This window comes from Panthera onca, chromosome C1 (genome assembly GCF_046562875.1).
Source record: "Panthera onca isolate mPanOnc1 chromosome C1, mPanOnc1 haplotype 2, whole genome shotgun sequence".
In the NCBI taxonomy this organism is placed as follows: Eukaryota; Metazoa; Chordata; class Mammalia; order Carnivora; family Felidae; genus Panthera; species Panthera onca.
Genome location: NC_138346.1, coordinates 67,718,346 through 67,744,616, shown reverse-complemented (window position 1 = coordinate 67,744,616; position 26,271 = coordinate 67,718,346). Strand labels below are relative to the sequence as shown.

Sequence of the window (26,271 nt, the reverse complement as noted above, 5' to 3'; positions counted from 1 at the left end):
GCTGCCTATCCCGCGACCAGTGAGTCAGGCAGCTGGCAGGGCAGCGAGTTGCCAGCCAGGTAAACGCGCTGCGGCCTTGCCGCCTTCGCCCTCCCCGGAGACCCGGCGGCGCGGCGCTCGCGGCTTACCCTGCTGGGGCGGCGGGCGGCGGGAGCGCCGCCAGGGCGTCCTGCGCGCGTGGGGCTCTGCTGTCCATCGCCCTGCGGGGCGCTGCGCGGGCTCCAGCTCCGAGGCGGCGTGTCACTACTAGAGTGGGAGAGGCCGGCCGGTCAGGGCGGGACGCGCGCCTACCCGAGGCCTGAGCGGGGCGGGCCGCGCGTCGAGAGCCCGCCCGAGCCCCCCAGCCCCGGGCCGGCCCGCCTCCCGGGTGCGCTTCCACCTGCGGGCCGCGGCTCGGAGCCCGCGGGCGCCACCGCCTCGGGTCCTAGCGGCCGCCCGCAGCTGCGGCGGTGGGAGGCGGCGCTGCAGCCCCCGCCCCGTGGGGCTTACTGGGTAGCCATTTGGCGCCTCTCGGGGCGGGAGAGAAGCAGCCCAGGCTGGAAGGAGGAGGAGCGGGGCGAGAAGCGCGGCTCGCAGGGGCAGCCGCCACGCCGGCAGCGCGTCTCCGGGCCCCCCCGGCCGAGTTTGCACAAACAGAACGCCCTGGGAAAACTTTTCGCGACGAAAAGTTGAGAGAGCTAATTCCTCTTTTCCCACCCAGGGCTCCTACTTTCTTTTCAGAAGGAGACAGTAGCGCGCCTGTTCTCTCCCGCGGCTTCCTCTCCCACTCTTCCCTCCCCCGGAGCGCGCGCTCGCAGTTGGTCTCTCAAGCCAGGACTTGAAGGAGGAGAGGGTGGCAGCCTCTCCCAGGCCGAGGCAGCGCCTCCCCCGCCCCGCGGGCAGGGTGTCGGACGCTCGCTGGGCGCCGCGGGGCCTTCCCCGAGCCGGCTCACTCACCCTGCCCCATTTCCCTGTCCAGAGCCCCGGAGCTCGCCACCGCCTCCGCCGGACGGCCACCTAGAAGTGGTGGTGAGGCTCGGCTGCATCGGAGCGAGAAAGGCAGCGAGCCGGGGACAAAAACTGGGGGCGGAGGGGGGGGTGCCGAGGGCCGGGTCGGAATTTCCCTCCGCCCACCCCACCCCCGCCTCGGTTTCGGGTCTTTGGGGTCTGTCTGGGGAAGCCGAACGGAAAGGTAACTCCCACGCCGAGAGTTCCCAGTCCCGTCGCCAGGGCGTTGCTTCGGGAAGCCGGGCGCATGGGGAGCCCGACAGGTGGGGAGGAAGGGTAGGTACCTGCCCGGTGAGGACTGAAGGGGAGGATCCCGGCTGCCGCGGAAGTGCGGAGAGAAACTCGCCGAACGGGGCCTGCAGCGTGCCCTCCCGGCGGTTCGACTTTTCACGTCCAGCGCGGTTTGTTTTTTTTAGCTCCAACTTGACCTCTAACGTTGCTATTCGGTTAAAAGCGCACCTGTGACTGATTTTTCTAATCAGTGGCAGGTTTAAGCTTGCCCCGTCTTCAGAGGCATATTTCTTTCTTTCCTTCTTTTTAAGCATATAACAGCTGTGACATCAGGACTGGAAAATAGTGTCTGACGATAATCTAGAACAAATGATATATTTTATTCCCCTCTTGGAATTTTACGGGAATAAAAGAATCACAGACACAGCTGCGTGCTTGTTTGTACATTTTAGTTACCACGTGCATGCTCTGTAGATGATTCTTTACACCTGACAAACAGGTATATTTGCTTATCTTGTATATTGTAAGCGTCAGTTGTTGTAAGATGTAAGACATTTCTGATGGGTTCAAAAGCTTGCTTTCAGAAAAATGTGAAATTAAGTTGTCCTTAAACTACGGTTTAAGAGTAGAAATATTTCAATAAAATAACGAAAAGACTAGGTGAAAAAGCATCCTACAGGAGGCCTCTGCTGTGGTATTAGCATCAAGTAACAAATCTTAGCCACTTCACCCTAGTGATAAGATAACGTTTGACAGGTGGCACAAATTAAACAGATATGTAAAACCAATGCTTGACTAAATGCCCCTTATTATTTAAGCATTGCAGAAATCAAAAAGATTGCTGAAACTAACATACTAAATACCTAACAATATGCCATTTGTCTGTTGTGGGCAGTCATTCTATGTATTCCTTTCTGCGCATAATACATTCCTTTCAATGTATCTTTACATATGGAAAGGGGAAAAAGTGGCCTATTAAGATACTGAAACCATATCAGAAAAAGTTGCATTTTAGTCTCTAAACAACTCAAGTTAAAGAATTTCATGAATCAATCATGCCTCTAAATGACTTTTACAGTTGCTTGCACAGACAGTAATGCAAGCATTGAGTAACAGTGAAACTGAAGTCTATAACTTTCAATCACAAAATCAAGATTAAACATTAATTAGTTTCAGCCTTAATTTATGACATGCTAATAATACTCCATTAGTCTAACCTGAAACATAAAACATTTTCCTAACGTTTCATAACTGCTGAAGGCATTTTCAATGCTCAACAATTTTTCCTGTCCAACTTCTAGTTTTAGGCATAGGGGAGGATTACACTCTCCACACCACTGAAATTAGGTATGGTGATGTAACTTGTTTGAATAAGTAAATGTGAGCAGACATGAAATGTTTCATTTCCTGGTGGAATCACCTAAAGGCCAGTGCTTGACTCTATGCTCTCTTTCTTGCTGCTGCAATCATGAAAGTTGAGTATGAAGATGAAGGGGCACAGGACTGAAGTATCCTGGATTGCCAAGCATCACTTAGCCTTCCTTAGGTATAATCATGTTTGACAACTTTCCAAATCACTAATAGGCTAGAGCTCATATGGTACTAACCTAGATCCCTAGAGCCTGCTAATTATATGCATAGTTTATTAATAAAACAGTAATAATCATAGTTGCTATAAACTACCTCCTCTCAATCCTTCCCTCTGGTTATGCTAAACTATTGCAAAATTACCCGAGTTTCCAAAATTTTAGTTAATTTCTTCCTGTTTGGAAATCCTCCTCCTTCATTCCATTCAACCTTTTTTAATACATGTGCTTAGGTATTTTCTCATCTGAAAGACCTTCCTAACTGCACAGATAGAATTAGCCCCTTAGCCCCCAGTAAATTTTGTTAGGTGGGGCCAGAGCCCCATATGATATTTTCAGTTTTTCAGTTATACAGTAACAAGGTTTGGGGGGGGGGGGGGGTCAGCAGTGAACTCAAGAGGCTATGTCTTATCCTTTATGTCCTGAAAGGGTTGCCCAGAACTCAGGAGGCTCTTCACAAATATCTGTGGAATGAATGAAGGAGTAAAGAGATCCTTAGACTCCATTCCTCAGGGCAATTGTAAGAGGCAAGTGGGACCTTAAACCAGGAAAGGCCTTTTCAATTCAAAAGAATTGGCAGACCATTTTAAATGGAACAGATAGTGAGTTTGTCCCTCTAGGGAGAGAAGACTTATTCTCCATGTGTGGTCACCTACCTGATGGTGTTGGTTTCAAAATCACCAGGTAGAAAGAAGATCCATTTCGCTGTATATCTCTTTGAATGATAATTTAGGTTTCAAATTTCTGCTGGAGAGTATTAAAAGGGAAAAAGTTTTACATACTTAATAAATACGTATATGCTATATAAAAAGCAGACACTGTTTAAAGTGGGCAATGCAAAAATTGTTGGAGACTTAAAATTGGAGTTTGTCTAAATATTTTGTAAACTAATTGGGACAATGACAGACTTTTTTAATGTTTAAGTATGTTTTTATTCAAGTATAAGTGCCATTGAAAAGATTTATTTAAACCATACTTCAGAGGTAGTAAATATCTTCCTATGCACTTCACTTTTGCATAATACTGCCTAAAGAAAGTGCTTCTTTTATATCACCCTAGATTGTGTATATGTGTGTGTGTGTGAGCTTTTACACAGCAAGATCAGAGATGTTGTAAGGTAGTGTTCAACTTTAATGAACCTCTTCGGACTTTGAATTTCACGGAAGCTCTTTAATCTCAGGCAAGCATGTCTTTTTAAAAAATTTCTTTTAAGGTCTTTATGAGAGTTCATTGATGACAACAGGGAGCCAAAAGTCAGGACTTTATTCTCAAGTCTGAAATATATACAAAAATAGTTTATTATCATTTTATCTTCATATAGGATTTTGGTTTTTTTTGGTTTTTTTTTTTTATCATTTACAGAGTACTCCTACCTGACTTAAAACATAGAAAGTGTTGTTACGAGTCAGTGTCTTCCATACAAATACTTCATGAGAGAGCTTTATCCTAAAGTACCCAAATCCTTTTTTTTCTCTGGCAGCCTGGAATCCTAGTCAGGTTTTCTACTTAGTCACTACTGTCTTTATCTTTATCATTAGCATATCTGCTTTTCCTGCCTCTCTTATTCTTATTTATCATCTTATTTTAATGCCTTTCACATTCAGACTGCCCACCAATAGATTCATAGGTGAAAATAAATTCGATAGATGTATATGTTTTTGAAATATTGTGGCTTCTTTACTTCAGGCATATCATAAGATAGCTATCTATCACAAGATAGCTATCCTATGAAAAATTCTCATTAATTTTTATTGAACACTTTTTCTCTTTGCATTGAAGACAAAAGCATTTGCGGGAATATGTAAAAAATGATTAAGTTTAAAAATGGTTGCATGTTTGTATGATGTCTAATGTATGTGATTATAATAAAACAGATTAGTTTTGTCCATTGAAATTACTTCCAGAACAATTGTTAATTACATTTATTTAAAAGCAAATACAGGGGCGTGTGGCTGGTGTGGTTGGTGAAGCATGCAACTCTTGATCTCAGGGTTGTGAGTTCAAGCGCTATATTGAGCATAGAGCTTACTTAAAAAAAAAAAAAAATAGAAGCAAATACAGTAACTAAAGGTTGTATTATTTATATAGTTTTTAATAACTATGGTATTCATAACCATTTCTTGTGTAAAGAATGTTCATAAAATTTTTAATTTGTGAAATAAATACTCAAATGAAATGGTACTATAATAATTATATTAAGTATTTCATATACATGTTTCCTCTTTAAGTATTGTAGATCACAAGTCTGTTCTGGGAGGGTTTGTGGGCTTGGAGGATTTTATATTTTTTATGCAGTTATTTCTATACTGTTAAACAGAGGAAGGAAGTTATATTTGGCTAAAACATTTCTAAAATATCAGTAAATTCCTATTTTTCCTCAATGAAGTTTGACATTTACTTGTATCAGAGTGTGAAGAAAATAAGAATGGTACTATTTATTTAAAAAAATATAAATGTACACTTCATGGCCATATGTTTGGAATTATATCTTGTTATATCATTTATCTTTTTGGGGGGGTCATTTATAACCAACCACTCTAGAAACTAAAAGTACTGAAATAAATATACTTTCTTGTCAATTTTAATGAGCTTTTAACTTATATTTTATATTTTGAAACTTAGAAAATCATTGTGCTATTTTCTTAGCATAGAATTTCCAAGTAAATTACATACTTATGAATTAATAATCACTGCAGGATCCCTTACCTCTCTTCCAACAGATAAAATTAAACATTTTTTCAATCCTAATTATCAAAAGAAGAAATGCCTGAGTTTAGTATGCTGTGTCTCTTATAATAAATTAAACTGTATTTCTATATTATCACATGCATTTCTAAGTGAAGACTCTTTTTTTTTTTTACAATGCACACATTCCAGGATAGAGGTGAGGCCTCTGGAAACATGCATGGGCATGCAGACATGTAAAATATTTAGTACTACAGGCACACAGGAGGGCAGTTTTCAGTGCCCATCCAAATTCCAAGCTACAGAGTCTGATATAGCAACAAAGTTGCCTAAAATCTATTTTCTTATTGCCTCTTTAAGATGTCCTTTTGTCAAAATGAATTTCTGCTTCTAGGGATTCTACAATTCTATCATTGGTTGGCAGTAATTGTCTTATTCATTGGAAAACAGTGAGCCCTTTTATGTCATTTAAGTATCAGCTCTGTTTAAAAGTAACCTTGTGATTTACAATTTAAACACCATTTTATATGGATGTTTACGCTCTTTTCTTAAAAAACAAAAACAGGCTAAGGAACAAAAAGTAAATTTAAATTATATCTATTTGATGTAATACAATTAACTAAATCTTTGTATCTAGCATTTTACTATTGCCTATTGGATTCTAAAGATAGCTGGGAGCTACTTTTCTCTCTTAAGGAGCATGGTAAACTCTTAACTGCTTGTTGGTTTCCACATATCTCAAAATATACAACTTTCACCAAGGCAGTCACTGACTCTGGCTTTCCAGACATAAAACCTAACAAGTCTCAGCATATTTCATTCTGTCAGGACTCTGCATCCAACTTCTTTGCCTTTTCTCTTGGGAAGCTGAGAATGTGTGTGGTTAACTAAGTACCACAGCAGTTAAGAGCTCAGTCTCTGGAGCCAGACAGATCTGGGTTCACATCCTTGGCTTGGACACTCACTATCTAGGTAACATTAGGACAGTTGCTATTTCTGCAGAGAATAAGCATTCAGTGAAGGCAAGATAAGCATCCAATAACGGGTAAGGAAACCCTTTTCTTAAAGAATGGGAGCCAATTGTGTCTTGGTTAAGGCCTGGTCTGTAGAGCAGAAGTCTTCCTGCTCCAAGCTGGGAGTTCCTGGCTTTTTGTGCCTGTGATGACCTTGGTCAAGTCATTCAACTGTTGAATCTTTGATTTCCTTAACTCTATAATGAGTCTGAGTTTTCTTTCCATCCATGTTGAGTAATCAAGCTCCTTGCATTAAAAACTATATTGGATGTATGTATACGGACTATTAAACAAAACTTCACATTATAGCACCTTGCAAAGTGCTTTCATTCACTGAGTCTAGTTTGAGTCTTTTGAGTTTGCAGAGATAGATAGTTACATCTCTATTTTACCGTTCTGGAAAATGAAGCAAATGACTTCCCTGAGGACGTAATACCAGAAAAGTGGCAAAACTAAGAGCAAAAGTTATTTTTTTCTATTTTATTATTGTTAGTAACATTGCAGTTACTTTGCTGTAAGGATAACACGTTGAGAAAAAAAACTGGGGTAGTCCACAGAACATTAATATTATTATACAAACATCATGCTGAATATCATTTCCCATCTCTAAATCCTAGGTCTAAGGTACTGGCCACCTAAGCCTGTCTAATCCCAAAAGACCTACTTTAGCTTGGGGAGACTTTGAGGTTGTTAATGTTTCCAGTTTCATCCAAGAAATATGAAGGTCATAAAGGCAAAACAGAAAAATTTAAAGATCAGAAATCCAGATGCATTCTGGAGTGAGCCACCCTTGAGCAAACCGAGAACAAAGGTGCTCTAAAATGTGATCGGTTTTTATTAATAATCTGCCTACTAGAGGACCACAGAACCACACAGACATTCTGAAAACTATATAGAATAGTGTTAAGTTGAATAGGATTTCTCTTATACCTATCAAGGTCCATTCTATGAGGGATTTGCAGCTAAATTAATTACACTGCATATTTCCTCCTACTTACAAGGGGGAAAATTACCTGGATATCAAAGGCAGTCAGTCAAGGAAAATAACTCAAAACTGTGTATTTGGCATATGGATAATATGATATAAAGAACACACTACCAAAAGTCCAGCTAGTGTGTAGAAGTTACTATATCTAGTACATGTCAGGCATGGGGTTTTTTTGAACATTAATTATTGGCTACTTTAACTATTTTGCTCTGGTGACTGTGGTAGAAGTGGGAAAATGTGATAGGAAACCAGAAAGGGGTGGAATTATAAATCGATTGTATATATGTGAGTGTGCCAACTTTGAGTCTTTTTTATATGTGAATGAGGAAAATAATACCTATTTTATTAACAGACTGAGCAGAATGCCTAGTAGGGTAGTCAGGCAGCTTTGATCATACAAGTCGGAATTAAAAAGGTATTTGAAAAAAGAGATACTAGAAGGAGCTGTGCAGATCACTGTTGACTGAAATATTTTCTTCTGGGTTCATAATATTTATCAGACAGGGGCGCCTGGGTGGCTCAGTCGGTTAAGCGTCCGACTTTGTCTCAGGTCATGATCTCGAAGTTTTGAGTTCGAGCCCCACGTCAGGCCCTGACAGCTCAGAGCCTGGAGCCTGCTTCGGATTCTGTGTCTCCCTCTCTCTCTGCCCCTCCCCAGCTCACAATCTCTCTCTCAAAAATAAATAAACACTTAAAAAATTTTTTTAATTATATAATATTTATCAGACATCACAAGATACCTAGGTAGAAGACAAGACTTGTGTAAGGTGATTTTCCTTGGTGTGTTCTTATATGATTATATATTTACAGGAGCTACTGTACAAATTTCAGGGGCACCTGGGTGGCTCAGTCAGTTAAGTGTCTGATTCTTGGTTTCCATTCAGATCACTATCTCATGGTTCATGAGTTCGAGCCCCATATTAGACTGTCTGTTGTCAGTGTGGAGCCTGCTTTGGATCCTCTGTCTCCTCTCTCTCTGCCTCTCCCACTTGCATGTGTGTGCACTCTCTTTCTCTCTCTCTTTCTCAAAAATAATAAACATTTTAGGGACACCTGGGTGGCGCAGTTAGTTAAGCATCAGAGTCTTGATTTAGGCTCAGGTCACGATATCATGGTTTCTGAGTTTGAACCCCACCTGGGGCTCTGTGCTGATGGCTCAGAGCCTTCTTGGGATTCACTCTCTCACCCTCTCTTTCTGCCCCTTCCCTACTTGTGTGCGCATGCTCGCTGTCTCTCTCTCAAAATAAATAAAAACTTCAAAATAATAAAAAATAAATAAGCATGAAAAAATTCCTGGGTAGTATATATATTCTAGAACTTTAAAGTTTTCTGTTATAATAAATAAGGTGGATTACTTTGGTCAGCAAGAACAAATATTCTCATACAAAGATCTGGGAATGGACTGAGTAAATACATAGTTATCTTTAGAATAAAAACATGATAATGGAATTAAGATGTTCTTTCTGAGGGTGCAAATGGAATGATATACAAACATTATCAGTTTTAACCTCTGAATTCCCTGACTGCATGGGAACTATTTATGACAGTCAGTGCCTTTTGTTTGAAATGTTACTAAAACATAGTGTTACATCTAGAAAATGTGAGGCTACTTTCTATATATTTTGATTTGGATTAAGTATTGCCTCATAGCTCCAGGCATGATTCTTATGCATGTTATAAATTTTGCAGCCTGCCAATGCTATAGAACAAGCTGAGTTATTGCTAACATTATTTCAATACACAAGAGCTTCCTTCCCATCCTTTCTGAAATATCTCACTTTTTTTTTTTTTTTCAAATAATGTTAGGGGAAGTTGAGGAATTTAAAAAGTGAGTTGGTAGAACATGCTAATAGTAGCTTTGGAATACATTCCTTCCATTCATGAGTTCTATGCTTCAACTGACATTGACTGTAGAAGTCTAGCAAAAAAACCAATACATTACCTAGTTATTTCAGCATTAGCATCTCTTCAAACTTCAAAGTCAAGGAATTCAGTGAAGCTAGTAATTTTACAATTATAGTTTTATTAGTGATAATTCATAATCCCATATCTGGAGGAAGGTTTGGAAAATTATTTTGTAATTTTTAGTTTCTGCATCAATAAAATGGTGATAAATTAGTATGCTATTTTTTATTAAGATGTTGAGGTTTTTACTTTATTTTTTTTATAGAGATTTCATTTTTAAGTAACCTCCACATCCAGCCTGGGGCTGGGAACTCACACCCCGGAGATGAAGAGTTACAGGCTCTACTGGCTAAGCCAGCCAGGTGTCCCCAGTTAGTATGATATTCTTTGTTCTAAGGTTTGAATTATGAATAAATAAGAAATGATTGTACGTTACAAAAAAAGTCTAACTGTAACAGGTAGGAATTATGCAATGTTAAATCTGAGAAAGAACCATCCATTACATTTCTTGGAAAACCAACACTTAGAAAATAGGATTGTCAGGTTTAATAAATAAAAATACAGGATGCCCAGGGGCTGGACTTGTGGCGGGGCAGGCTGGGATCTTCAGCCTGGGTCAACCTTTGCTCCCACAGATCTGCCAACAGTATTCTGCCCCTGCTGGGCCATGTGCCCCTCCCTGCTCCTCGCGCTGGGTCAGCTGTCACCAGGCTCCGCGCTGCACCCACCCCACCATCCAGCCTCTGTGGTGCAGCAGCACACCCAGGAAGAAAAAGCTTTTGTTGCATTCCTGAATGATGAAATTAAGGAGAAAAAGAAGATAGAGAAGAATTAAGTCCCTCCCCAAGATGTCTGGAGGTTGGGAGCTGGAAGTGAATGGGACGCCAACCAAATTAGTGTGGAAAGTTACTGGAGAAAAGATCAGTCACTTTCAACATTAACAATAGCATCCCACCAACATTTGATGGGGAGGAGGAGCCCTCCCTAGGGCAGAAGGTTGAACAACAGGAACCTGAATTGACGTCCGCTCCTAATTTTGTGGTTGAAGTTATAAAGAATGTTGGTAAGAAGGCCCTGTTCCTGGACTGTCACTATCCAGAAGATGAGGCTGGGCAAGGAGAAGGAGAATGACATTTTCTCCCTCAGGGAGGTGAGCTTTCAGTCCATGGCAAGTCTGTGTGGAAGGACATGAATTACACATTCAACACTGATTCTCTGGACTGGGCCTTATAGTGACTACCTGATGGATTTCGTGGCAGGCGGAGGTGTGGATAACACTTTTGCAGGTGAGTTGGTGGAGCTCAGCACAGCCCTGGAGCACCAGGAATGCATTGCTTTTCTCCAAGATCTCAGAAGAGATCTCAAGAGCCAATAGAGCAGACAAGATGTTGAATACCTTTATTTTATGCCAGGCATTGTCCAGGGAACAAACCTACTGTGAAGCCAGACACACACGTACTTCAAAATGGTTTTCGTCTCATTCATTATCGTTAAAAATAATCCAACTTAAATCATTTCCATTGCCCTCTTAGTTACTGTTCACTTATTTCTTCCCTACAAATATGGTATTCCTAGATGTTTGTATAACATAAGACAATAAAATTGATTTATCTCCTCCAAAAAAAAAGTTCCCAGTTAAATTTGGATTTCACATAAACAGTGAATATTTTTTGGCATAAGTATGTCCCATGCAATCTTAAATAATGATTTGATGTCTATCTGAAAATCAAATTTAACTGAGCATCCTGTATTTTATCTGACAAGCCTCCCGTAAAGGTATCATAATTCTTTTTGAAAGGCTTACAGCTAACTATATGCTGATGGCAGGAGTAAAATCTGAACAATTAAGGAGTTTACAGACACTCCTACAAAGGACTGTTATATAGTAGAATGTTTTAGAAAATAAAATAACCATATTTTATAACTATAATTTCATAAGAAACTGAAAACAATCTAATTGTTTAAAGTGGAAAGCTTTGGAGCACCTGGGTGGCTCAGTCAGTTGAACATCTGATTCTTGATTTCAGCTCAGGTTACAGTCCCAGGGTCATGGTCCCAGAGTCATGGGATCGAGCCCCACACTAGGCTCTGCGTTGAGTGTGGAGCCTGCTTCGGACTCAGTCTCTCTCTCTCTCTCTCTCTCTCTCTCCCCTCCCCCCCACTCTCCCCCACTCGTATGTTCTCTCTGTCTCTTTCTAAAAATAAAAAAATAAAATAAAATGGAAATCTTTGGATCTATCGACTCTAGTTACCAAGCTCTGAATTACTTTATTCTCTCAGAATTTAAAAAGTGCTTACTTTTACAAATAAGTTTCTTTTTAAATTTTTGCTAAAACATTAGAAACTCAACCAGTCATCGCTATTACCCAGAGCTGAAAAGCAGCTGTTCCTCAAAGCATGTTTTCCGAATACTTCTAGTCAATAATTCAAGTCATTTTTAAGTAAAGTCTTAGCTAAGAAAAAATAAGAATTAGAATTATTTAGTATCATCTTATAGCTCTATTCTGACCTACACTTAATGTTTTAGATTATCACTTATTTTATAATATATTATCACAAGCTACCTTTATTCATTTTTGTCAGTAACTTAAATCTAAGACTTCAGCACTAACCTGTTGAGTTGCAGAGACACAGACAGGGATGTCACCTAGTTTCCTTGAAACTGAGGCAGGGGCTCTTCAGTTGGCCTTACCTTGTGAGGTCACTGTGGCCCGAAGATCTTAGGTTTCTTCATTTAGCCTTAAGTACATTTCTCCTTTTCACATAAATTCTTAATTTAATCATTTTATATGTTTTCAAAATTACAGATATAAAGTTGGCAATATCCTATTTGTTCAATTCTAAAAAAGCTGTAATTATGTCACTTTTTTCATTCCAGCGGCGTTTACTTATGTCATCCATCTTTTATTCTTGTTAATCTTGCCAGAAGCATGTCGATTTTATAAGGCTTTAGTAACCAACTTTTGGCTTTGTTGATCTCCACTGCATGTTTATTTCCACATTTTTAAAATGAAATGCGTTGCTCTGTGAAGAGGCCCTGGGTAAAGGTCCAATGGGGATTAGAAGGCAACTTATCAGGCAGGTTATAGAGATGATACCGTCCTGAGTGAGAAGTTGGACCAATGTTTTAGGTACCCTCTAAATTTAAGAATCTTTGTTTTTGAGAGCTGTGTTATTTAGCAAGAATAGTAGATGTAGCTAGCTCCAAATGATAACTTCTTTCATAAAAGCATTCCTTACAAATATGAAGTAAGGAAACATGATCAAACTAAAAGATCTTAAAATTCTATAAAAGAGATTTTATTAAGAATACAAACTACAACACATGATACCTCCCAACAAACCTTAAAGAAAAAAAATCTCTTACCAATGTTGTGATAATAATACGTTTGATATTTTTTATATTTACTTTTAAATGGTAAAGAACTCTATATATTTTAAAGATATAATTAATTCTTATGACATGCTTGTAAGGCAAAGAGAAGGCATAATTAATTCTTATTTTAAAGATGAATAAAATGTGACTCAAATTTATTATAGCATTTCCCAAGGACACAAATACTGGACCAGTAGTACTTAAAGTCTTCATATTTTTAGTAAAGAACACAGTACATTAGCTTACCTTAATCCCAGAAACTATTTTTAAATTATTTAAGGAATATAACATTATTTCCAGTTATTTTATTTTATTTTATTTTATTTTATTTGATTTGATTTGATTTGATTTTAGAGAGAGTATGAGTGAGTGGGTGGGGGAAGTGGCAGAGAAAGAGAGAGAGAGAAGCTTAAGCAGACTCCATGCTGCACACAGAGCCCAACACAGGGCTCAATCTTTGACCCTGGGATCATGACCTGACCTGAAATCAAGAGTCCCACACTCAACTGCCTGAACCACCCAGGTGTCCCTCCAGTTATTTTAGTATTAGATTAAAGTTATTCTAATCACTAATAATTTATCAATAATACTAGAATCACTATAAAAATAATAAGGTAAAAATTGGAATGTTGGACTGAAACGTTCTTCAAATGTCACTATAAAAATAATCAATCATGCCAAATGGCATTACCCAAAAGTACTATTTTATAAGTACAATATACAGATATAAGTCTTTTAAATCTTAAGACTAGGTCCCAAAATCGGTGACCGTATATACTGAAATCCTTTAAGAAAGGATAAATAGATAAATCACTTTAAAAAAGAATATATCAGGGGTGCTCGGGGGGCTCAGTCAGATGAGTGTGCAACTCTTGATTTTGGCTCGGGTCATGATCCCAGAGCTTAAGATTCTCTCTTTCCCTCTGCCCCTCTTTTCTACTCGCACATTCTCTCTCTCTCTCTCTCTCTCTCTCTCTCTCTCTCTCAAATAATAAAAAAAGAGGTTCACCTGGGTGGCTTAGTTGGTTAAGCCTCTGACTTTGGCTCAGGTGATGATCTCAGGGTTTGTGAGTTCAAGCCCCGCATTGGGCTCTGTGCTGACAGAGCCTGGAGCCTGCTTCGGTTTCTATGTCTCCCTCTCTCTCTGCCCCTCCTCTGCTTGCACTTTGTCTTTGTCTCTCTCTCTCTCTCTCTCTCTCTCTCTCTCTCTCTCTCTCTCAAAAATAAATAAATAAACGTTAAAAAAATTTAAAATAATAAAAAATACATCAAAATGCTACTCATTTTTGTCATATTATTTTTACTAAAGCTGTCTCTATTGTGTAAAAGCTTACAGGAGATGATATTAAGTACTTAGTACTTCTGAGTTTTAGTTGCTAAATGGGGATAGATTGGGGAGCTATTAAAACAACAGTTGGGTGGCAAGTGGGAGTATTTGTAGGGTTTGGTAACTATTTTTACATTATCAGTAGTATACATTTGCTATTTAGTATTATCTATTCAGTTTTATTTATTCATTTAGTTTTATTTATACATTTTAGTATTATAACAGTATTATATATTTACTATTTACTTTTATTTACTTACTCATTTACATTTGCTATTTAGATATTTAATAAAAACATGGTAATGAAAATTAATATCCTGACCTAAACACACTATTTGTTACTTGATAAATGCATATTGTAATGATCTACACCAATAAGAAATGTCAAGATTCAAATATAGTCTCGATAAAAATCCTGAAACATTCCTATTCTGGTCCCCATTTTGACTCTCAGAGAGGTAGGATGTCGTGCCCAAAGTCCCAGATTAAGGAGCAGAGCCAATATTTGAATGTAAATTCAAGATGTTTTATTTATCATTGGCCACTAATTATGTTAACAAAATCTTGCTTAAAGCAGAGGTTAAAAGATAAACATCTGTCTTATAGAGAAGACCATAATTATAGAATTTATTAATTCTGTGATATTTCTAGGATTTGGTCTTTATCAGGGATGGAGGATTTCAAACCTGGCTGAGTTTGTACCTATTAAATCACTTGTACATATTAATTTGTATTTTGTATTAAAATTGTACATATCACTTGTACATATTAAAAATATTGATTCTCAGTGTTCCCAACTTCTCCCTCCCTGCCCTTGCATGTGCACAGCCCAAGTGTGAAGTACTCTCACATAAAAATATGAGAACCTCTGTGTTAAACCATAGTCAAAAAAAATCTGTCACTGCCCCTCATTTTACTCCCCTGAGACAGAAATTGGTGGAGATGTCAAATAACTGTGAGATTCCTGACTGTAGACAGAATGTCTTAAGGGTGTCAATATCCCCAGCACTTAGCACAGAGTTTAGTGTGCATAAGATCCATTATACATTTGTTAAAGTGAAAAAGTAAAAAAACAAAGAATAAACAAGTTTCCTGCCTTCTAGCAGCTTGTTCCCCTTCCTGGGTGTGAGGAGACATGTGCACGGAAAAGCACAGCAGCACAACAGGTGCTCAGAAAGCAAGTGCTCCAGAAGTTCTGAAATCTGTGGAAGGCTTTGTTAAAGAGGCCTCAATAGATGTACATTTGGATAGATAAAAAGCAGATGCAAAAATATTCCTGACTGTGGAAGCAAGCGGCTTGACCTAATGTGTAGTAATTGAAATGAGTTCTCAATCTGAGACATAACATGGACCCAATCTAATGGGGGCATTTGTGGTTAGAAAACTGAAGAATGAAATGTGAAAACTCAGGGAGAACTTTGAACTTAAGGATGGGATGTGTATATCATATAAAGGCCAGGTTTATTTTCTAAATGATAATTTTTAAAATGTATAGCTGAGTGAATATTCAGGGCACAGCCTTGAGAGTTTCACATATACTCAAGAGAGCAAAGGGAAATTGCTAGCTTTCCAAAGCAGGTTTTTTTGGGGAGAGTAAAATGATGCTGTCCTTTTTACCTGCTTATACTAATGCATAGAAGTGGTTAGACAAAGTTCAGGAGTATGTCATTTCTGACAAATTTTCATTGCTATATATTTCTCGGTTGAGGGTTTCTTTTTAGGACTTCAACCTTGTTTGGCAGGCAGACAAAGAATTACTTCTAAATGAATGAAAATATCTTTGTTGACTTTATTTTTCTCATCTCTGAGTCCAGTCCTAATTAATACTGGACCCATAATTTTGGGTTTCATATAAACTTTTTGAGGAAACTCAACCACTTTATGGCTTCACTTACCCTCTGTTTTTAGTAACTCCCAAATCTACACCAATAGTTATCCCAATTTTACATCCCATCAATAATAATTTAAATTATTTAATATATTGGATATTTAAGTTGCAAAAATTTACAAGTTGAAATTTGAGTTCATCAGATTTTCCTAAGCAGAAAGAAACTACCAGAACATCATTATCCAAAGCAAACCAAGGACAGACCCTCCTCCAATTGTCTTGAGTTGCTTAAGTCCATGTGTTTTGCTCTAATGTGAGATGGCGCAGGGGTGACTCACTAATTGACTAGTGATTGGTTTCCTTCCAGGTAAAAATTAAAGAAAGGTCAATTTTCTTGCAAATCTTAAGTTTTGAGTATTTGATAAGTGAATGCATAAATGGGAATGAATGTGATTTTCTATTGTATATAATTTTTTAGGGTTTTCTCTATATAGTATCATGTCATCTGCAAATAGTGAAAAATTTACTTCCACCTTACTAATTTGGATGCCTTTTATTTCCTTTTCTTATCTGATTGCTGTGGCTAGGATTTCCAGTACTATGCTCAGTAAAAGTAGTGAGAGTGGACATCCTTATCTTGTTCCTGGTCTTAGAGGAAAAACTCTCACTTTTTTACCTTTGAATATCATGTTAGCTGTGGGTTTTCATATATGATCTTTATTATGTTGAGGTATGTTTCCTCTTAACCTACTATGTTGAGAGTTTTTATCATGAATGGATGTTGTACTTTGTCAAATGCTTTTTCTTCATCTATTGAGATGATCATATGCTTTTAATCCTCCCTCTTATTAATGTAATATATCATGTTGATTGATTTGTGATTATTGAACCACCTTTGAATCCTTGGAATAAATTCCATTTGATTGTGATGAATGATTTTGCTTAATGTATTGTTGGATTCAGTTTGCTAATATTTTGTTGAAGATTTTTGCATCTGTCTTCATCAGGAATATTGGCCTATAATTTTCTCTTTTTTGTAGTGTCTTTATCTGGTTTTGGTATCAGGGTAATGCTGGCCTCATAGAATGAATTTGGAAGACTTCCTTCCTCTTCTGTTTTTTGGAATAGTTTGAGAATACATATTAACTCTTCTTTAAATGTTTGATAGAATTCACCTGTGAAGCTATTTGGTCCTGGACTTTGCTGTTAACTTTTTTCTTTTTCTTTTTTTATTATTATATAATTTACTGTCAACTTAGCTAACATACAGTATATACAGTGTGCTCTTGGCTTCAGGAGTAGATTCCCATGATACATCACTTACATACAACACCCAGTGCTCATCCCAACAAGTGCCCTCCTTAATGCCCATCACCCATTTTCCCCAACCCCCTGTTCTTCCACCCCCATCAACCCTCAGTTTGTTCTCTGTATTTAAAAGTCTCTTATGGTTTGCCTCCCTCTGTGTTGTGGAGTTTTTGATTATTGATTCAATTTAATTGCAAGTAATTAGTCTGTTCAAATTTTCCACTTCTTTCTGATTCAGTTTTGGGAGGTTATATGTTTCTAGGAATTTATTTATTTCTTCTAGGTTATACAGTTTTTTGGCATATAGTTTTCTTTTTAATATTCTCTTATGATTGTATTTCTCTGACGTTTGTTATTTCTTCTCTCTTATTTGTGATTTTATTTGAGTCCTCTCTTTTTCTTTATGAGTCTGGCTACAGGTTTATCAAATTTGTTGATCTTTTCAGGGAACCAGCTCCTGTTTCACTGATATAGTCACTTGTGTTTTTTTTTTATTTTTAAGTCTCTAATTTATTTCTGCTCTGATCTTTATTCTTTTCTTCTACTGGCTTTTGGCTTTTTTTTTTCTTTTCCTAACTCGTTTAGGTGTAAACTTAGATTGTTTCAGGATTTTTTTTTGCTTCTTGTGGTAAGACTGTATTTTTACAATTTTCCCTCTTAGAACAGCTTTTGCTATGTTGTAAAGATTTTGGTCCATTGTGTTCTCACTTTCATTTGTTTCCATGTATTTTTTAATTTCCTTTTTGATTTCTTGGTTGGCCCATTTATTGTTTAGTAGAATGTTATGTTAACATCCATGTATTTGTGTTCTTTCCATATTTTTTTCTTATAATTATTTTAGTTATTTATTTTGAGAGAGAGAGACAGAGATAGTGCAATTGGGGGAGGGGCAAAGAGAGAGGGAGAGAGAGAATCTCACACAGGCTCTGCATTGACAGCATGGAGCTTGATCTCATGAATCGTGATATCATGATCTGAGCCAAAATCAAGAGTCAGATGTTTTCCTGGCCGAGCCACTCAGGTGCTCCTTTTTTTATGATTGATTTCTAGTTTTATACCATTGTGGTCAGAAAGATGCATGATATGATTTCAGTGTTTTTGAACTTACTGCAATTTGTTTTGTGGCCTAACGTGATCTATTCTGGAGAATATTTTATGTGCCCTTGAAAAGAATATGTATTTTGTTATTTTTGGATGGAATGTTCTAAATATATTTGTTAGGCCTGCACAGTCCACGTGTCATTCAAAGCCACTGTTTTCTTGTTGATTTTCTGTCTGGACAATCTATGCATTGATGTAAGTGAGGTACAAAAGTCCCCTACTATTATTGTCAGTTTCTTCCTTTATGTCTGTGTTAATAATTGATTTATGTATTTAGATTCCTTCATGTTGAGTGCATAAATATTTACAATTGTTATATCCTCTTGTTGGATTATTCCCTTTATGATTATGTGTGTCCTTCTTTGTCTTTTGTTACAGTCTTTGCTTTAAGGTCTAATTTGTGCAATATAAGTATTGCTGTATAATTTAATTCTTTGAGGGGTATTGATATATATATATATATATATATATATATATATATATATATATATTCACTCAAATAGTTTTATATATATATATATATATATATATATATATATATATATATATTACTCAGTTCACTCATTATATATATATGTGTATATATATATATGTATATATATATATGTATATGTATTCACTCAAAAGTTCTCATTCTCATACAATCCATAACCTCATTCATGACTTAAGAAGAAAATAAATAACCAACTGTATGGTCTCCCCATAAATATTTTCACCCTGCTTTAAAAAGCAAGTAAGTTCCTGGGGCACCTTCATGACTCAGTTGGCTAAGCGGCTGACTCTTGATTAGACTCAGGTCATGATCTCATTGTTCGTGAGTTCAAGCCCTCCATTGGGCTCTGCACTCACAGTGCAGAGCCTGCTTCAGATCCTCCATCTCCCTCTCTCTGCCCCTTCCCTGCTGTGTGTGTGTGTGTGTGTGTGTGTGTGTGCGCACATGCTCTCTCTCTCTCTCAAAAATAAATAAATGTTAAGAAAAAAAAGTAAATAAGTTCCTTAGATGCTTGAAACTTTTAGACATATGTAATAGAAATACTGTTTTGACATAATACACCAATGCATTTTTACATTTAGTCATCCTCAGATCCTGGTGATGCCACAGCTTGCATTTTGAACACATGCCTGATATGCCCAGATCTTACACGTTCTTCCACTGAGTAAAGAAACACAGCACCTGCCATTAAAGCTACACGAACAAGCTAAGTGTTCCTTGAAGAAAAAGGCTGTGACTACATTGAAGTGCTAGCAGAGAGGAAAGGGAAGTAGAAAACATCTTTTCAGCCTAGAGGAGTAAGAAAAAGTGATAGTGGCAGAGGAAGAAGGTCGGATCTGTGTGTCCTCATCTCCTCTCATCAAAGGAGAAAATTCCAGAAAGAAGAAAGTATTAGAAACACTCAGATAAGTACAAGATAGCCTGAGAACACAGAAGCATGTGCCCTACATCCCAAGGCCTCTAGTAAGAGCCAGCTTCCTGACATACCTATGTGGTGCAATGGTGAAGTGGGTTGGTGGGATAAATGAGCTCAACACAATGATCCTGCCCTCATGCATATTCCTTAGCCAGAAGCTCTTAGAAGGTGTTAAGGGAACTAGGGGGCTGGTATATGCTGTCCCAGGGTCAGGACAAAGGGTGTTAGTGTATGAGGATGACTCAAATGTAGTAAGCATCAGTTGCATCATAGTGGTAACAAGTACAGGGATCCGGCAGGTCCAGCATGATCCAAAAGATAGCACATGTGGAACTCTGGTATCCTTTTCCTCCATGAGTTCACAGAAACCCCTATGTGCCCAGAGACCACATTAGAGAGATAGGAATCTGAAAAACTGAACATCTACTTGAAAGAGACTGAATCATTTAAAAGTGATACATGGGGCAACAAGATCGCTTCCACAACCTCCTGCCATGTCACTCACAGGGGTAGCTCATGAAGGTGAGGATAATACAGCCATCCTTCCATTAAGCCTTGTTCTTGACAGGGTAGAGACAGGAATGATCAACCACTGTTTGCTTCAGTCTTGAACAGAAGAAAAAAAGAGTCAGAAGTTGGTACCCAATCCTTTGATTCTGTGCAAATGTTTCCATCTTCACCTTCCTTTTTTAACTGTCTTCTTTCAACATGAGAGTTTGGCTGACTGTAGACAAGTGTTGTGGCTGAGAACACAAAGATAGCTGTCTTTGATGTCTTTGATCATAGAAGTTGTTTTAGTTAAGAAACATTCCGGCAGCTGACTGCTTTTTACCAAAAAACCAAACCACAAAACCAAAATGCCACTTTTCATCAAGTATATGAATCATTCTTTTTTTTTTTCCTTTTTATTCTAAACTCCTTCTAAAGCTGGTTATTGCTTTCTTGTACTGCTTTTCTTCCTTTTTTTTTTTTTTTTTTTTTTTACATGGTGCCTATAAGAACTTGACTGGGGCAAATAAAGGGAGATGCATTCCATTTAATTCTAATAACAAGGCAAAAAAAATAAGTAAAGAAATAGATGATGTGTCCAACACAGTACAGATCATTAAGATCTAACTGACATTTATAGCCCAATATAACCCAAAACTGCATGATGTGTTCACAATATAGACCATACACGTAGCTATGAAATAAACCTCAGTATACTTAGAGAACTAATATCATTGAGAATATTCTTTAACTGTAATGCAATAAAGCTAGAAATTAATAATAATAAGATATTTAGAGAAAATAATAAATATTTTGAAGTTAACAAATTCATAAATAGTTCATGGGTAAAAAGAGAAATCACAAGGGCAATTAGAAAATATTTCAAACTTTATGTTAATGAAAATACATTATATGAGAACATGCTTGCAGCTAATGCAGTACTCACAGGAAATTAATATTGTTACCAACCACTGCATAACTGAAGGTGACTGGTTTTGATCAGATTTTTTTCAAAGGTTAACTGGCTTCTCTAATTTAGAGAAAAATATAGGTAAAAATATAAGCAAAACTTGAGAATATGTGTGTAAAGAGGGATTTTTAAAGTAAATGCTAGGGTTAAATGTGTTGTAACAATAATTTGGGGTAAGTTCTCTTCAATGTTTAAGTATCTCTGAAATGTTTCTGTAAGTCAGGGAAAAAATGTATCATACCCTGTTGTTTGTTTTTTGTGAGCATTTAATGGATTACTTCTAATGCATAAAGGAACATTAAATAAACAACATGCAAAAAAGAAAGTCTTATCTATTTACACAGCACCTAGTTTATTTTTGTTGTTTGGTACAAGTATCTCCATATAGCTACTACTATTTATATACTAAATTCATAGCACAAATTAAAACACGGTATTATGCAGTATTAAACAGACAGACACAAAATGGAAATTCACTGGTTTAGATACCAGATTGAATCGAAGGAGAGGTAGATGGATTTTTCCGAGTTTAATAATTAGTAAATACTGGTAATTTTTGTAAATATGCAAAGCTTTCAGGGCCTTCAGAGTGCCTAAAGTATTTCTCTTTGTGCTTTCTAATATTTGAGTTCATAGATTATTAGTGGGTAAGTATCATCTGTTAAGAAAAGAGGTGATTTGGACTTGTGCACAGGGCTTTTTATGTAACTTCATTAGCTAAAAATAATTATAATGTCCTTTTGCAATATTTAATATTGGTATTGTACCCCTCCTATAAGCCCAGATCAAAATTATACCTCCATCAGATAGCCTTCCTTAAAAAATCTTCCCCATCAGATGAGCTCTTGCCTTTTTGTTAGCTGGATAATCTCTTGGTTAATTATGTCTGGTATTGTCTTTATCTGTACTTCCGTGATTCCTTTTTGATGTATACAAACCCTTGATGTCAGGCACTCAAAATACCTATGAGAGTAATTTGTACATAGTAGGTATTAACAACATTTGGGAATGAGTGACAAACAAATATAAAAATAGCAATTACTAAAATATGCTAACTTTTTCCTATTCTTAGCAACCTTAAGGAGAGGTTGTGGCTGCAGTGTCCCATGAAACCAGCTATCCCCATGCTTGAGAAAGACTAGAATTTAACTAATGTATAACACAATACAGGGCTTAGCAAACTACAAGCTAAGAATGATTGTATATTTTGTAATGGTTGAAAAAGACCAAAAGAAAAGTAATGTGAGATGTGAAAATTACATGAAATTAAAATTGTAGTGTTCATAAAGATTTTTTTGGAACACTGCTACACTAATTTGTTTGCATATTTTCTACAGCTGTGTTCATGGGACAACAGAATCAAGTAGCAGCTGTGGCAGAAACTATATGACTCGTAAAGCCAAAAAAGCCTAAAAAATGTTCACTGTCTCTATAGAAAAGTTTGCCAATCCCTGGTACAGTGAATTATTATAGAATATCAAATTTTTTCTTTTAATATTTATATTGGGTAAGTCTGAAAAGAAAATCTCATAGGCAAATGGCTTAGAATATACTTTTCTGGGAAAGACAATGATCAAATCCAATACCGGATATGCTTTTACTAGGCTACAGATTCTACCTCACATGGATCACTTTGTTCGTGATCTCTAACTTCACAGTGAATTCTTGACAGCAGTCATAAAAATATAAGGTATAAAGCTGTAGGTGGATTTGTGTAATTTCATCAACACTGTTCGGGTAATAATTTACTATTGACTGTCCTACTGAGAATAATAAATAGCATCATGTTTGAAAACAAAGATGACATCTTTTTGTAGAACCTCTTACCTGTGGGCTCTCAATAAATATGAGCATTTCAAACGTTTTTAAAGGCCTAAGAAATAATACAACAGTATTTGTTCTATTCTTATGTAGGGCATGTTGTGCTCTGTGGATGATGTGGAGGGATAATACAATTGTGAATTAAAAATGAGAGACACAAACAAGAGGAGAACAAAGGACTACAAAATAGGAGATTTGAGGGGCAACATTTTTCTTTTTAACAAAGAAGCTATTCTACAACAGATATTGTTATTACCTTGTTGATTTTTGAAAGGAAATAATGATTTGATTTGAGAGTATAGTTAGAACTCAGAGGAAAAGAAAATGGAGTGTAGCTAAACCTTTAACTGTTTTTTTCACTTATAACATCTTTTGTGGGGGGTTGCAGAAAAGAGGCTGGAGTTCAAACCCAGCATCTTCTGTGTGTTTGAGAGAGAAGTTTAAGAACAATGTGGAACATGTAATATCTCCCATAATAATATTTTTTCAATGACTCCAACTACTCTGAAAATGTCATTTGTAGATAAGAAGTACTGAGTCTGAAATTACGAAGTAGTAATTTATTTGTAACACTCAGAACATTTCTATGTAGAATTGTCAATTCCCACATTGTCCATTTATGCTTCTTAAGAGAAATATTGATCAAGTCCATATGAAACAGTTATAAGTGACACTCCAATAGAAGATTTTACTCTTTTCAATTCTGATATTGTTAGTTATTATAATAAATTAAACTCAAAATTCAGTCACATCATCAACATGCAGCTTCTCCTCCCCCCTTTCTTCTCTGAAGACTCTGCTGTAAACTATAGGCTAGAAGGAAAGAGTGTCTCAGAGCCTTGTGAAAAGGATTCCATGGCAGAATCCTAAAATGCTTTTTTTAGGCAGAATCCTAAAATGCTACCTCCCCAACCTGTGAGCTATGTGAGTATGTTATGTTATAACACAAATGAGATTTTGCAGAGGTAAGTAAGGTTGCTAATCAGTTGCCCTAAAATAAGGAGAATATCTAGTTGGCCCTAATGGAACCATAGGTGCTCTTTATTTTTTTTTTTTAATTTTATTTATTTATTTTGAGAGAGAGCATGTGTGCACAGGTGGGGGAAGGGCAGAGAGAGAGAGAGAGAGAGAGAGAGAGAGAGAATCCGAAGTAGGCTCTGTACTGTCAGTACAGAGTCCAATGTGGGGCTCAAACACATGAACCGTGAGATCATGACCTGAGCCCAAGTCGGATGCTTAACCGACTGATCCCCCCCAATGCCCCCGCAGGTGCTTTCTAAAAGCAAAAAAAAAAAAAATTTCTCTAGTTGGCAATGGAAGGGAAAGCCAGGGTTAGTTAAAATGTAAGGAGGATTCAATTCATGGTTGCTGTTTCAAGATGGAAGGGGCTAGGTGAGAAGGAACATAGGCAGCCTCTAGGAGCAGACAGTGGTCCCTGGCTGACAATCAACAAGAAGACCTTGGAACCACCACTGCATGTAACTACATCTGTCAACAGCCTACATGAGATTGGAAGTGGGATTCTTTCCTAGAGCCTCCAGTTAAGAGCCCATCCCAGCCAAACCTTGACCACAGAATTCTGAGAACCTGACTATTGAACCCAATTGAGCCTACCAGAACTTTTGATGGACAGAACTATAAAATAATAAGTGGAAGTTGTTTTCAGCTGCTCTCCTTGGGATAATTCATTGTATAGCAGTAGAAAACAAATACAGACTATATACCATGTACTCTTAACTATTGATATTTCAAGATATAGACTTATGGGTATAAGATATGGATCTTAAAATGTCACTACTTGCACAACTGTCAGATACTAAAAGACTGAATCAAGATTATCAATATTTTTTTTAGTTCTGAAGAGGATATCTCACAAAAGCAGACTGTTGACCTAATTTCTAATATTCAAATAAAGGGGAAATCTAATTTTGATAATATTTTTTAACGTTCTTTTTTTTTCTCATTGGGTATATGAAGAAAACTTTTTTCTTTTTCTTTTTTCTTTTCTTTTCTATTTTTTTTGTCTCTCCCTAGCCCTCAATTTAATAGACTATGCTTTTGCAAATTGAAATATATACAAAAAAAATTTCTAAATGGTAATCCATCCTCCCTGAGGCTTCACAATTCAGGAACAAATACTTTCCCGAGTCTTGTAGCTTTTTTTATGGCAATGATAATTAACTTTACCAGTTCAATAAGAATCTTTCCTCCTTTTTACCAAGACACAATTAGATAAATTGATTATGCAACCAAGACCATACCTGGTAGTGTCATACTATAGGAGAATAAATCTCACTTCATCAGTTCTGACAAGCCCACCATGAAGAAATAAAGGTTCTACTTCACAGGTGAAACCAAGGGCCATAAAACAGCCCCAGAAAATTGGTCTGATACATGTTCCAGAGCTTACACGCTATAAATAACATCACTCTGTGGCAGCCCAGAAATCTCATTGTATTTTAGGGACTTTGGGGAGAGAAGAATCTATCCAAATTTATAGACTCTACTGGTAAGCTTTGTTGAAATGAATTTCTTAGATTTACTTTCTTGGTCTCAGAATAAAACAGCCAATAAGAGCAATTCAAAAACTACGTCTGGAATAATAGAGGTTATTGAAAATGCAATCTGAGATTCTTTATGAAATTTGTACAGAATTTCCTCCAGATGAGCTGACCTCAGCAAGGAGGCTCTTGTGGTTATTAACACCTCCTGCTACACCCACATGTCAAGATAAAATGAGACCAGCCTTCTCTTGTTTTCAAGAATAATCTTTGGGAATTATTTGTTCGATGTTTGTTTGTATATTTTTGAGTCCAAGTGAATTGGAAAATATTTTATGCATACTGGAGAGAATAAGTTTTTTGATCTGTACTAGTAATTTTTGGTATTTCTGCCACTGGACCCAGATTTAACATCCTGTTTCCCTAATTAATAAGCTAAATTTAGCACATGTTGATTCTACATTTGTGTTAGTGTTTTCAACTTTTTCAAAATGACACATATCAAAAATATGATTAAATCTATTTTAGGTTTCACATCTAACCTTTTATAATTTTATTGGGATTGATGATTTTTAACTGTGGAATTTTACTCTGAATAAAGATGGTTTAACTTTTCTTTTTAAACCATTAACTTTTAAAATCCTAAAGGAATCACTGTTGTAATTTAATAATTGCCTTGCTCTTGGTCCTGGAAGTTTCTGTGATGTTAAATGAGAGGAAAAGATTATATTTCTCTAAATCAACTG

The 26,271-nt window shown here is 37.1% G+C and overlaps 1 protein-coding gene, 1 long non-coding RNA gene and 1 pseudogene across 15 annotated transcripts in view; 2 read left to right on the top strand and 1 right to left on the bottom strand.

The window, feature by feature from the left end:
- COBLL1 (cordon-bleu WH2 repeat protein like 1) overlaps positions 1-1,383 on the bottom strand; it is a 175,071-nt gene extending 173,688 nt beyond the window's left edge. For 9 of the 12 annotated variants that reach the window (XM_060621266.2, XM_060621277.2, XM_060621267.2 and 6 more), the window contains exons 1-2: positions 937-1,251; positions 129-246 (exon numbers count right to left, since the gene is read on the bottom strand). In XM_060621266.2, the coding sequence (XP_060477249.2) occupies positions 129-246; positions 937-946 (128 nt within the window). In that variant the 5' untranslated portion in view covers positions 947-1,251. Of the gene's footprint in view, positions 1-128; positions 247-709; positions 803-936; positions 1,252-1,271 lie in introns of those variants that run through there. The other 3 variants (XM_060621271.2, XM_060621272.2, XM_060621270.2) reach the window with 3 other exon arrangements.
- The window catches only part of LOC132670856 (uncharacterized), a 74,242-nt gene that overhangs the window by 8,313 nt on the left and 39,658 nt on the right, over positions 1-26,271 (top strand). The window lies entirely within an intron of this gene.
- LOC132670854 (complement component 1 Q subcomponent-binding protein, mitochondrial pseudogene) lies at positions 9,978-10,822 on the top strand (annotated as a pseudogene).